This window comes from Manacus vitellinus, unplaced genomic scaffold (assembly GCF_001715985.3).
Source record: "Manacus vitellinus isolate BGI_N305 unplaced genomic scaffold, ASM171598v3 scaffold_14_pilon, whole genome shotgun sequence".
Lineage (NCBI taxonomy): Eukaryota > Metazoa > Chordata > Aves > Passeriformes > Pipridae > Manacus > Manacus vitellinus.
The window spans coordinates 13,787,900-13,801,535 of record NW_021939063.1 but is presented as its reverse complement, the minus strand read 5'-3'; the positions used below and the strand labels follow the sequence as shown (position 1 = coordinate 13,801,535).

The 13,636-nt window shown below is 37.3% G+C and overlaps 1 protein-coding gene across 6 annotated transcripts in view; it reads left to right on the top strand.

Moving 5' to 3' along the window:
- CACNA2D3 (calcium voltage-gated channel auxiliary subunit alpha2delta 3) overlaps positions 1–13,636 on the top strand; it is a 403,064-nt gene that overhangs the window by 266,075 nt on the left and 123,353 nt on the right. For all 6 annotated transcript variants that reach the window (XR_001920141.3, XM_018068538.3, XM_018068539.3 and 3 more), the window contains one exon: positions 2,572–2,705. Coding sequence is in view for 5 of the 6 variants with exons in the window: in XM_018068538.3 (XP_017924027.1) it covers positions 2,572–2,705 (134 nt within the window). In the remaining variant the exon portion in view is untranslated. The remainder of the gene's footprint in view (positions 1–2,571; positions 2,706–13,636) is intronic.

Genomic DNA, 13,636 nt, shown 5'->3' with positions numbered 1-13,636 from the left:
CTTTAGCTTCTAGCTTATGATGGTGAAACCTTAAAAAACCCCAAGCATGTTTTTCTGCTACATTTTTCTGTATAAGTAGGGCATATCTAGAGGGAGTTTGCTTAATGAAGCAAAACACCAAACCATTTTAAATACATTAAAACATTCAAGATCCCCAAAATCCCTCTAGAGCATTTTTTGAATTTGCAGCGATTTACCCTTCTGTATCATAAGCAAGTGCACATAAAGGAAAACAATAAAGATTTACTAAGATTCACCAAGAAAGGTGAAAATTTCCTAGTGTTTAGTGTGCATGTGCCAGATGTTAGCAGTAGTATCTAGGACTTAGAAGTAAGCAGGCACTACCTTTCCCTCAGCAGTCACTTCCAGCAGAAAGCTGCAGAGATAAAGATGGGAGTTAATGCATTACTTGCTAACAAAACCACTGAAACTAAATATTTTTCTTTTCAGTAAAATTCACTATTGCAGCCTCTGTTTTACTTATTTGTTTGTTTTTTTAAAAAATACTTTGGTATGAATCCTCACTGTGGTTGGCATATCATAAAATGGACAAAGGATGGGATTCATCAGTACGAACGAGCAGAGGCTGAGAGGGCAACGTAGAGAAAAATGTTTTGTGTATGGGAGGGCTGAGAGGGGCTCCAACTCCAGCAGAGGACAGATCAGCCCCGAGGCAGGTTGTGCCCCAGCTGGAGCAGTTTATAGGCTATTGTATTAGCAGAGGAGAGTTCCATACAGGAAGCATCCATTCCCATTATTAGCATGACCCCAGCACCTCCCGCACTGCAGGCTCTGGTGGGGGGTGGCAGGCAGCCAGTCGAGGCTGTTCACCTGCTCCAGAGGCCTCTTAGGTGGGGGGAGAGGGGGAAATCTCCATGGGAGTTTTACAGCTGCAGTGAAACAATGAATTCCCTCCTTAGTCCCTGCACAAAGAGGATTTTTTAATTCTGACATTTTATTAGTTGCAAGAATGTTGCATCTATTTTGCGAAGTGCCCCGAAAATGAGAGGTGCTGTGCTCCCTGTGAAAATCAAACGGAGGCATCTTGAAAAGTTATGAGTCTAAAGGTGGACATTTTAGAGAAAAGCAAGGCATCCAAAAAAGTGCAAGTGTGGAAAGGCAGCCCACATGCAGAGCATAAGTGTCTGTCTTTTACCACATTATTATACATATCTCATGCTTGTCATTACCAGATCTTATCCATTTCCTTCATGAGCTTTTTCCTGCTGGGGAGCAAAAAAAGGTAGTGGTGACTGTATGGGACTCTGAGGTGGCATAATTCACACACCAGGGAACCGAGAAGCAGGTGTTAGAATGCAAAAATTTAAGCACGGGTTTGCTGCTATTGCTTACATGGCCTCAGCAGCTGTGCTCAAGAACTTCAGAGCAACTCTAACTGATGATTAAACCATTAAACCTCGGTATAGGAACAGTAAGGTTTTAATTCCAGAGGGTACCTCTGATCTCTAGATAAGAGAGACAAATTTTGCAATGTAGGAAGCTTACTCTTGGGAGGTTTGACATTTGCTACAGATAGCTAGAAACACGATTGTCAAAAAGTCTAAATATAAACAGTGTACAGAATAAGGAAGTTCTGGCATCCAGACTACAGGACAGCCTTACAATCTTGCCAAAACTGGCCCTGTCTGGACAAACACAGCTCAAAATTTCTTTGCAGTTGCCATGTTTTCTGCTTAAACTTAATAAAGCTTAAGATTCCAGGTCCACAGATGCTGTGATCTTGTCAAATGATTAAAGGTGTAGAGAGGCCTCTTTCAGATTGGTCTTTTCTCATTAACGGAAAGTGTATGAGGGGAAGTGATGCATTTAAATAAGGCCTGATGAAACTGTAGCCTTGAAATTTGTCAGTCCCTCATCACCTTTGCATGATGTGGGCTCCAGATGCCAAGTTTATGGTGTATAAAGATACTTGACATCCAAGCACTGAAAAGGAAGTGGTGACAGCTCAGATAGCTGAGGCCTCTGCTGTTCTCAGTGCTGTCAGGTTGCAGGAGATGTTTTAAAGGATTAACAAAGCTGTGATCACTAAACCAAGCAATTCTAGTTGAAATCTACATTTTCTATGACCTACCATATTTGTAAATAACATATTGCTTTTTTTTTCCAGTCACACTGTGTGTGGATGAGTGTTTTAGAGAATATGCAACTACTGTCCTGTTGCTGTAGTTCTAATCCATCATGTTTTTTGAAACTGGACAAACTGGATGAGACATTTTTGGACAAAGATAATACCAGTTCTAAATTTTAAAGTATGCAGCATTAAAAAAAGCCCCAAACCATTAAACAACAATAGTTCTGGAAACAGAGGTTTAGTACAGACAGTGCAGGGATTCATAGCAATAGAAACCTTGTCCTTGAGGACTGGCCAAAGGTTTCACAGACTTCTGCTTTCACCAATTATTATTGTTTGAGGGTGCTTCTTGTGAAACATTCCTTTTTTGGAAATAAATAAGCAGAAAACATGACAGACATAAACCATATCATACTCCTTATTGCAGTCTTCCTTAGTTTGTTCTCTCTGATTTAAATCTTTGAATTGTGTTTTCACAGGGTTTTTTACTCAGATCTCTACCTTAGCTGATGTGCAAGAGAATGTTATGGAATATCTTCATGTTCTCAGCCGACCAAAGGTTATTGACCAAGAACATGATGTAGTGTGGACTGAAGCATACATTGACAGCACTGTAAGTCTGCATGATAAAGCATTTAATAAAGGCTTGTGGAAAATAATGAAGAATTAGGAACAAAAATGTTGTGGTAGAAACACTCATTGTGCATCTGATTTCTGTTGCTGGTATGTGCTAACTCAGTGTTAGAATTGAGACTTTATATCTTTATTCTACAAGCAAATAATTCAACATTACTGAACTTTAGCAGATATTTATACATTGTAATTATGTAGAAAATAATGAAACAAACATGAGTTACAGAATAATTTCAAAATTTATGATCTCTGAACCTGCATTTTTTAATAATCAAAAAATGGGCATTCAACAGAAATTAATTATATTGAGTAACCATTTTTTCTCTGTTTTAAAACATGTCAATGAATATGTCAGCATAAACACATAGACTGACAAGAACCAGTGTTTCCAGTGTAGAAAGGTGGGTCAACATCTAGAAGTCAAGTCTGATATCTTGGGCAAGAATATTGAGAAGATTCTGCCTTTTAAAGTGAATTGAATGGGTGATATGCTAAAATAATTGTCATAGATGTCCAATTTTTACTTGACATCCTTGTGAAACAGAGTTGAAGCACAGCTTTTTATTATGCAGTGACTGAGCTCTCATGATACTTTTGTAGAATTCGTGGTAAATCATCAGATTTGCAGGTGAAGATTGTTCATTTCCATGGGTTGGTCTGAAATAGATTTTTTATCTATTTTTTTTTCTCATTAGGGTTCCTTTGTCCCAATTAAAGTGTTTTGGTTTGTAAATTACCCATAGAACAAGACTTTTCAGTGAATGTCTGTCATTTAGTATAAGTGATGCCAGTTATTCAATATGATACAAATTATGACAGATGACAAGTTACATGGTTGATTCTTTCTGTTTTAAATTTTTGCTTTTTTGAAGGTGGGGCAAGGTGGGAGAATCTCATCAGCTTCACTTTGATATTTGGGTTTTTTTGTTTGTTTGGAGTCTGTGATGTTTCTAGAAGGTTCAGTTTTAAATCAATGCAAAACTATCGTAGGAAAAAAAAAACAAACCCTGGGAATAGAGCTTTTACTTCATTTTCACAATTGTTTAGGCCTTTCCTGTTCTTCAGTTGTGGCCATGAGTAATGTAACACAAATAGTAAAACTGCAGTTATGAAGGAGAAACAAAAAGTTAATTGCTTTAGGGGGAATTAACTTATCTCTCTTTCCTTTTTTTTTTATTTTTAATAACATATTAATCCAGTCTCCCCTTTGTTCTCTTTCTTTTATTGAAACATAAGATGAGATTAACAGAAACTGTGGGTTATTATTGTGCCTTCGGGGAATCCCATGAAATGGGGAGATGACCAGGAGAATCTTGTTCTCATTCACTTCTTTTTTTTCAAATGCTTGAAGTAATCAGTGTGTGTATACGATGAAGGGAGTTTGTGTATTTGCTAGAGAGAGTGGCAGGCAGAGACTCATGAAAGGGACATCTTAGTGCAACTCTCCTTTGCCCATGAACCATGCATTGAAAGTGTGGCAGACAAAATCTTCCTCCTTTCTCAACACCAAGGCCTCCCCTTACCTACCAACAAAGTACAAAATGCTGTTTCAGAATTATTTTCACACATTTACTCTTTCTGTTGTCTGTTAATCTATATTTTTTCTCTCTTTGTAGGGACAAAAATACTCATAAAAGTTAGTCTAATTTTCACTGATTCTCCTGTAGGTTATGGAAAGGCTAAGGAAAATTAACAACTTAATGTTGTGTGAAATACTAAGTGAATGCAGCAAGGGTTAATAAATGCAAATGAATTTAAGAACAGTAGAGGGAGTGAGGAGCAGGAATCTTTCCTGAGAAAACAGGATAAGAAAAGACAATGGAGCTGTTACAATCTTGAATAATGGAACTGTTTAAATCCATACAAAAGGTCTTTTGCTGCAGTCAAAATACTTCCAGGTTCTTCTCTTTATGTTTTATTGTTTTCTTACTCTCTTTACTAAACTAACGTCACTATACACACACATACATATACACACACACTCATGTACATACTCACATGCACACACATATTTTAAGGGTCTGAAAACTCCATTCAGTACCCTAATGGGTTGGATGCTATAAGAAAAGATTTTGAAATGAAATACTGTGATCTGCTTAGTTGCAAACTACCTTACTCCTGCCTCCTTCGTTGTTCTTCCCTCAAAAAATGCCCCAAAACTGTCAGAGATGAAGGGATACGATAAATTAGGGTAGTCACATACAAAACTCTTGGAATAGCAATGTAGGGAACCTTGTAACACATGAGATGTGCTTCTGCCTCAGCTATTTTCAGAGACAGGTTCCCTGGCCATCTCTGTCTTGGCATTGGAAGTGCCATTTAAATAGTCCCCTCCATCCCAGAACTTCTGGATTTTCACAGCCAGTTTGAGTCCTTACTCCTCCGTGGCTGCTACTTGAATCATTCCATGTTAGAAGTATTAGTGCATTTCCAGATAACTTAAATGTTATCACCCAACTGTGTCCAAGCAGCCATGGCTGCATTCTCAGGGCTGTAATCAGTGTCACTGTGCCCTAACAGCATGGAATATACTTCCCTGTTCCCTTCTCACCAAATATCAGAGCTAATTGGCCAGCTGTGCTGTTTCTGAGCAAGCAACATTAGGCTGGAACATACTGGGATCCAGATAGAAAGAAGCTGGACAGGAATAGTCTTAGGATACAAAACATTTCCCTTGTTGCCCCAGACTGTTCTCATCCAATATTTGTCCAGGACAAAGTCATCTGTGAATGCCAGAAGTTAGGTCATTTAAGTGTTTGATACCATTTAGGAATATTCCCAGAAGAATTTTGCTACTAAAACAAGGCATTTAATTCTTGTGTCTGTTCACCTTTCCTGTAAGAGGATGTCTGCAAAATGTTCATACAGCTGCCTCTTCAGCCTGGCTTTGACATTCTTGAGAAAACTTCACATACTGAAAGAAAAAAGTGCAGCCTTTATGGGAGTGGAAATCTCTGGCAAGGCATCATATGCAGAATATGTAACATGGAGCAACCTGGATGGACATCAGGGCTGTGCTGCCTTTGACACCGTCAGGATCCCACTGCTGATAGATGGTGGGATTACAAAGCAATGAGATTAGGCCTCTCTGGATGACTCCTTGTTTCACAGGCATCTGAACTGTCTTCTCTTTTTCTGCCCTCAGACTTTGTTCTCTCCCCAGTGTTTCCTGTCTTTCTGAAGAGGTATCCAGGCAGCTCCTATGGTCATTTTTAGTCACCCTTCCATCAGGAAAATTGCTGGGCATCAGAATGTTCAAGGGAAGTAATGCATAGAGGTAGTCTCTTGGGATTGTGGGTAATCATTTAAAGAGCACAGAAACCTTCAACTCACTCTTATGGTCACATCTGGAACGTGAAGAAACATTGCTTCTTTTGCTGCAGGAAATAAAACAAAGACTGGTCTGGCCCCCGAGTTCCCCCTGTTTAAAAGCCTGTGATTGAGAATCTGTTTATTGGGGTGTACAATTTGACCTACTTGGATCTTTGTTGACTCTTCCTGGTGAATTTTGTTTCTCATAAGTGTACCTGAATATATTCTCTGGATCTAATGTACCATTGAGTTCATCTCCTTCAGGCTATTAGTTTCAAGCTGTGAGCAGATTCAGGCACAAATTACCACGTTGGCTCTGTTCAGTTTCCAACTGGAGGATTTCTTTGCATAAAAAGAGCAAATTACTATTTGATTGAATATTTTGAGATGACTGTCTGGTGCTCCAGAATGTAAGAGTTCATTTAAAAAAAACAGTGTTCTGAGTCATTACAGGTCATGATTTCATCATAATATGAATGGTGAGTGCTTTTGCTCAGTGTTGAAGTACTATATCTTGATTCTTCATTTGCTTTATCCCCACCCTCTCACAGACATATACATTCAGTTATGGATTTTAGTTCGATTTTAGTTCAATTCTTCAATTGATGTTATATACATATATATATTTTATATATATATACATATACACACCTCATTTCTTTCTTTTTTTGAAGGAGGTGTTTTTTGGAAATATTTCCTGACCAAGACACTGATGCTGTGCTAGTAAGGCAACCTGCCCAAGAATCTTATTTTCCCTTAATGGGGGCAGTAAATTGAGATAGCTCCACTGAACCACAGCCTTTACTATTTCTGAACTGCTTATGATGGATGTTACAATTACATTATTGCATATACGATCAAAAAAACCTTCAATGTTCATCTTCATTCTTAAAAAAAAAAAATTAAGTACTATGTGGGCATAGTTGGGTTCAGGTTCTTTGCAGAAATACAGGAGGAAGTATAGGAAGCTCATACCTCTCAAATAGCTGTCACATGAGAATCCAGATGTTTTCTGTATGGAAATTCAAATTCTGGGATACAATTCCTTTGAACAAAGGATGAATTCCGAGCCCATTCCCGAGAGGCAAGGGAAGCTGTGTACATGGTCCTATGTATAATGTACAGAGTTATAACAGAAAGTCCTACAGACTGAGAGCTATTATTCTGGCATTTTTTCTATCCAGGACCTTCTGCTGAGGTATAAAAATGCTGATTAGTACTTCTTCCATTCACACAGTTTTATTTGTGTTCAGTGCACAGAAGAGCCTTTATGAAGTAACAAAAATAAAATAGTACCCCATTTCCACTAGCTTCTATTACCAGAGATATCTTCAAATACTTTTGGTGGTGCAAATTAATTGTGCTGTTTTAATAAGTGAGTGTAATTAGCATTTCTGTCACAGTAAAAGGTTCCCTCGGCCTCTATTTCAAAAAATAATTTCTAGATTTTAGTACTGGTATGCATTAAAATGCATCAGAGTGTTCAGAATGTTCACATACATCTACAATAAGTAAATATTGGTAGTCACTGCAGAACTGAATGTCAGGAAATGTCATTAATCAGCAGCTGGGATAAGAAAATTTACACACAGACGGTAATTTTTAAATTTGTTTTTTCATAATACTTTAAGAACTAGAAATCTATGTTGCTTTTTTCCCAATCCCACTTTGGGTTTGGTTACATGCTCTAACCCTCCCTTTGTGGCCAGCATCCCTTAATCTCTAAGAATTTACAACTCTTTATCAGAGACTGTCATCACCTCCAACTGCCTCTGAGGTTCCCATGAGAATTTCCTTTTCTTGCTTTGACATTTGAGTGAATTGGGTTGGGGAAGAAAAATCCCATGCATGGATATCAGGCCTTCCATCAGGTAGGTTTGTTTGTGAAATAAGGTTCTTCAAACTCTGCTTTGTCTCCTACAGATCTGCAGTAGTCTTTTGAAGGCTCTGATATGGGAGTAAAGTAGAAAGTAGCCCAGGCAATGCCTTCTTATCAGTACTTCAGTTTGGATTAATTTTCCTGAAAGAGTACAACACTTCTGCCCATTTCATCCTTTTCAAAGCTTGTACAGGAACACAGCTGCAGTTTGAAGTTGCAGCAGTTACAATCTGCTGTATCTGCACTGGGACCTTGTAGATCTGGGACAGTGCTTGAGACATTACCAGTGCTGGTCAGTGCAGCTACCTGTGCACACAGTAAAAACACATTATGCACGTATTTGTAGGAAGGTGCAACAGCCCTTTATGCCAATGATTAGTGTGCTGTCTGTGGTAATCCTTGTTGACAGTCTAATAAAAAAAAAAACATTTGAGCTATGACTTTGGAGTTCTCTGGCCCAAAATTTCTAGTTGCCATAATTAACTACCCTCGTTTTCTCCTAAACAGTTCTAATCTGTTTGTTTTACTGCTGGATCTAGAATAAATGAATTATCATTAAACACATGAACTGTTTCAAATTCAGTAAGATCTGTGTCAACTGTCAAAACATAATGAGTGCTCAAAATAGTAAATGAATTAACCTCTCAACTGAATAGAATTAATGCACTCTCATTGCCTTTCAGATGCACCTCAAAATAACAATGGATGTTGTTCTTTTATGTTAGAAAATGCACATCTGATGTACCAGCACTGGCAGCAGGGTGCTAATCAGTGCAAGGGATGTTGTGCTATTTATATTTGTGCTCAGACCCCGTGTTCACACACAAGTACAAGAGTCTTGGTGCAATGTGTCCCAGTAAAACACACAGATTGAGATCTCTGAAATGAAAATTGGGGCATGCACAGGAAAATAAAGTCCATAATCACCTAGTGGGAATATGGATACTTTAAATAAGAATGATTAGTGCATTGTTCCATGCATACAGTACATACAGATAAGGGTATCACTTATGCATGTATATGTACATATAAATGTCTATCTTTCAGGTTTTTAAGTAAACTCCTTCATTTGATAAATTACATGTTTGTGTTACTCCTCTACTAATGCTGGAACTTTTGGTATTAGGACAATTTTCAATGATTGCATTAAGCAAAGAATATTACTACAGGGAGCTAATTGCTAGTTGTCAAAGTCACTAGAAAAACTGTTGTAAGGAAACAGCAATACTTAGTTTAATGAATTAACACTTTTCATGTGTATTGCTCTGTATGGTATTTACACTATAAAATGCTATATGTGATACATCAAAAAGATGTTTAAAACATCAAAAACAAAAACAAAAGTCCTGCACTTAAAGAGGAACGTAAAATTTCCTGCTGGGGATGTGGAACATGGAATGCCATCTGTATTATATGGCACTGAGAAAACTGATTATGTTTGGACCTCTATTTCATAGCAGATGGGTTCATTAAATTTAATAGCCTCCAGAGCCTTTAGAAACAGTGTTAAAAACATGTGGAACATGCTGAGACACTTCACTTCTCGCCCCACAGTCATTATAACTCTGGCACAGACTATAAATATTACAGTACTTTATTTCCATTGAATCGGATTAGTATGATGATTATTTTTCCTAGTGTACTCTTACATGAGAAATGCAGAATGCAAATTGGTCTTCCTCAAACTTTGAGGTATGCAGTTGATGTCTTTAAAAGCGTTTTACAGTTCTTTGCACTTGGAGGCTTTTATATAGAACTTATTTTTATCTTCTTCCTGCGACATCAGCAAGCAGCTGTAATGCCACAGCCAAGCTGGGCCTTAAGCAGCTCTGTTCCCGGTGTGGTGCAAATAAGACAAGCATAAGGTTAAACCATAGAAGGGAAATCAGGGGAGTGTTACATCTTGGCTTTTAATATTGCTTCTCCTTTCTAGTATTTTATTATTTTATATGATAGGGTAACTACAGTTTGACCTTGGTCTCTGTTCATCTTTTATCGCTGGATCAAAAAGAGATTAAGTATCTAATTTTGAATCAGATTAGTTCCTGTGGAAACATTGCTTTGAATAAAGTGAAATCTCACCTTTTTGAAATATTCTCAGAACTCAATAGCTAAAACAATATTTCACCATTTACTTTTCCGTGTTAAATGATGTTTCAAATGAAAACAAGGAAGTTTTACCATGTTTAAGTGCTTTGACATCTGTCTAACGTTCTTCCACATCTTCATTTACATGTTCTGATGTTTAAACTAAATTACTGTTTTAACAAATTTTGTCATATTTGATTGCTTTTTTTTTAAATACCCCAGTTTTCCAATAACCATATCAACTTGCTCTTGTACAATGTGATTATCTTCCATTTCCAATTCCTTTTCTGCAGAATGCTCTGACTATCCACATTGTCTTTTACTGTTTTTCTAAGGTCACTCTTGTGCTTAAGTTGTACTGACCATTTCAATGTGGATTTTCTCTTTCTTCAACTCCAGTTTTGCTACTGACCGTTGCTGATGTTATTATCAACACCTGTGAATTTTAATAAACCACTGAAGTCCTCCTACTAGATGATGTTTGATGACAGGATTAAATAACAATACCTTCCTCATATCATTTACATTCAAATAGATCAAATCACCAGTTGCTTAGGAAGGGCAGAGAGTGTAAGGACATAGTAAGACAGGATAGGACAATGCAATAAGCGATTATTGGTATTTAGGACAGTATATAGCACCAAGGTGTCTGTAGGTCCTGCATCCTCCTTCTGACCCTTGTTGTAGACAGGTCTCACAATTTCTAACTTGAAGTCAGCTGGGACCTCCCTGGCTAGCAAGGACTGCTGACAAATGATTGAAAGTACCTTCTTATATGAAAACTGATGGGGTGCATTTGAAAAAGAATCAATAGAACTACAGGTGTCAGTAGATTTTACCTGCTGGATGATCCCCCACTGGCTACTATATACAAATTACAAAGAATTGCCCTACTGTTGATTTTGATTAACAGGCATATTCATGGCAAAAGGGTTTTGGTCTCATTTGCAGACACCTGCACACTGGAGATAGAGCAGCTTGGGACCATTTTCAGCTGTGATCTGCCAATGACACACAGTGCTTTTGACTAAGGGGAGAGAAAATGCTTTCCATTTCCATCGTGTTTCATAGGGAATTTTCTGGTTTTGCTGTGACACAGAAATAAGATCAAAAGGTGACAAGTCACTAAGTAGAGAAAGAATTTGTTTCTAGATCCCTTTGTGTTATGGTGGATCCAATATTTAGGAGGACATGTCTATACTGAGTGAAAATAACTACCTAAAGGCATTCACAACTAATAACTGTTTGTCCATCTTTGATCTTACTGCCTTCATTCTGAGTGAAATTGAGTTAATTATAATGAATTGTAGCTATTTTGTCAGATATATTACTTTTTTCCGACCTGTTTTTGTCTTCAGTTTTCGCATAACAGATATTTTAGGGTAAATGCTAATGTAGGAAAGCAGTGAATTTAGTATAATGTACTTAATCCCATCCTTTGATCTCATATTTGTCATTCTTTGACTTTCTGGAAGAAAGAAGGCAGTGAAGATGAAATATAATTTATCTGCGCTGCTGGAGTAAAACCCTGCAATAATAAGAGAGACTTATTAAATTATTGGTGCTATAATTTGTTTTATCATGTAGTTTAAAAATAATGCTTCCAAAAGCTAGAGACTTAAACCTACCTTCTGATCTGGTCCATCTCTATTAGCTAATCAAATCAGTTGCTTTGTTTATGCATGAGAACCTGAAACCACATGTTCCTAATTTGGAAACCACATGGTGGTCACCTTGCTACTAGAGTGTAGTATTTTAGAATATTGTTAATTTATTTCCAAAATACACATTGGGCATTTGATTCTCAAATTTTTGTACAGAGCCTGAACGCAATTTTTATGGAGATTCGTTCCTGGTTTCAAGGGTTATGCCTACTTCCCTCACAAAGTAAAGCAGCACTTTAACATGTCTATCTGAGCTCAACTCCTGCGCTTCATGCAGTATTTTTATGCAGTGTTTTTGCACACAATTTGTTCCTTCTTTTTCTTTCTGCTTCATCTGAACTTTTGCAATGTGCCAAGACAGACCCAGCAGTGTTTTGCCCTTTCAAAGGCAAAAGGTGATTATCTGAGAAACAGAATGAAGCTTTTTGAAAGCTTTGAAGCTTTTAGTTTACTTGTTGTGCATAAGCCGCCTTTCCTGCTGCTTTCTAGTGCCCTTGCTCTATTATCATATCCATGGATTTCTTCCTCTCAGCAAATGAAATTGTCCTAAGATTTTGTTCATTCTTTCTTCCTTTAAAATACATTTGCTGTTGTTTATCAGCTCAAATAATCTCATGAGCGTATGGTATCTGTCTCATTATGCCCTCCAGCAAACTACTCCATACAGAGCAGTTCTGGACCATTGGTTACTACATTACCTTCAAGGTGTTTTGTACTAGCTAAATACGAAATCTCTCCAAGAGTTTTGCTCATTCAGAAGCGCTAAATGGAAAAAAAAATGGGAAAAAAATATAAAATATAGTGATGTATTTGTTAGGCAAGTAAGCAGATCACTCCCTCTATAAAAATGTTCAGTATTTTTATTCTAAAATATAATTGGTTCCAGCACTTAAGAGTCCTGTACTGGTTCCATTTTTTGCATCAAACTTCTAGAATCAGCTACATGAATTCAAAATATTTTTCGAATTACTTCTTTCTAAGTAATTAAACAAAAGAGTAAGTCCCATTATTTGCAACCTCCCCTCCCCTAAACTCAGCCCCATTTTTCTTTGCTGTGATATTTCTAGAATCTTTTGCATCACAGATTGGTGTTCTTACATGATCAATTTAGTCCTCTAGTTATCAAAAGCAGATAGATTACCTTTATTGTATGTACAGTCTTATTGATGAGTTTCTCACTGATAAGTTTTTCCCTATGCCTGATTCTTCTAGTCTTGTTCTTGTATATTGAACTTCAGTCATCTGAAGTCAATTAATTATTTCCTATCTTCCCCCTTTGTTTAAGTTTTAAACATTTCACAGTAGTTTTGCAGGTGCCTTGCTTTGTCCTGGTATTAGCCAAAGCTTTCTCTTTTCAAATAGAAGTTCATTGATTTCATCATAAGGTAAAAAGATCAATAGCTGACATAAAAAGAAGCTTAAATGAAAATAATGGAAAGCAAATTCATATGGAATTAAATATTGTAAATAAGTTCTGCCAGCCCACTGATGTCAGGGTAGGTTTTTTTTATGAATATTTTTATTATTAACCCTGTATCCTTGATACAAAATTATATATAAACTTTATTATGGGTCATTTTTTCCTTCAGACCTGTAAATGCAGTGTCCCCTGCAAATGAGAAAATGTTTGCTTCTCCAGGGAACTGCTGGACATCAAGTAACTTACTGTCTGTTTCTTCATTTCATGTTCTGTTGTCACAGTCCAAACTGCTCTGATCTTAAATGGTGCTGTTTACATGTCACAGAGTAAATGGCAGCAGAAGATTCTTCTTCCATATTAAAAGCAAGATCCACAAGGTTACACTGAATTCCTGGTTGTATTGTGCCTAACACAAATTTTCAGGTCGTAAAAACCTTTCGTCGTGGTTGATTCCTTCACTCCCGCGAGGTTGTGAGCTACAGCAAGGGAGAAATGACTCTGGGGTTTCGAAGTTGTACCCCTAAAATGCACAGATAGTTTGTGACAGT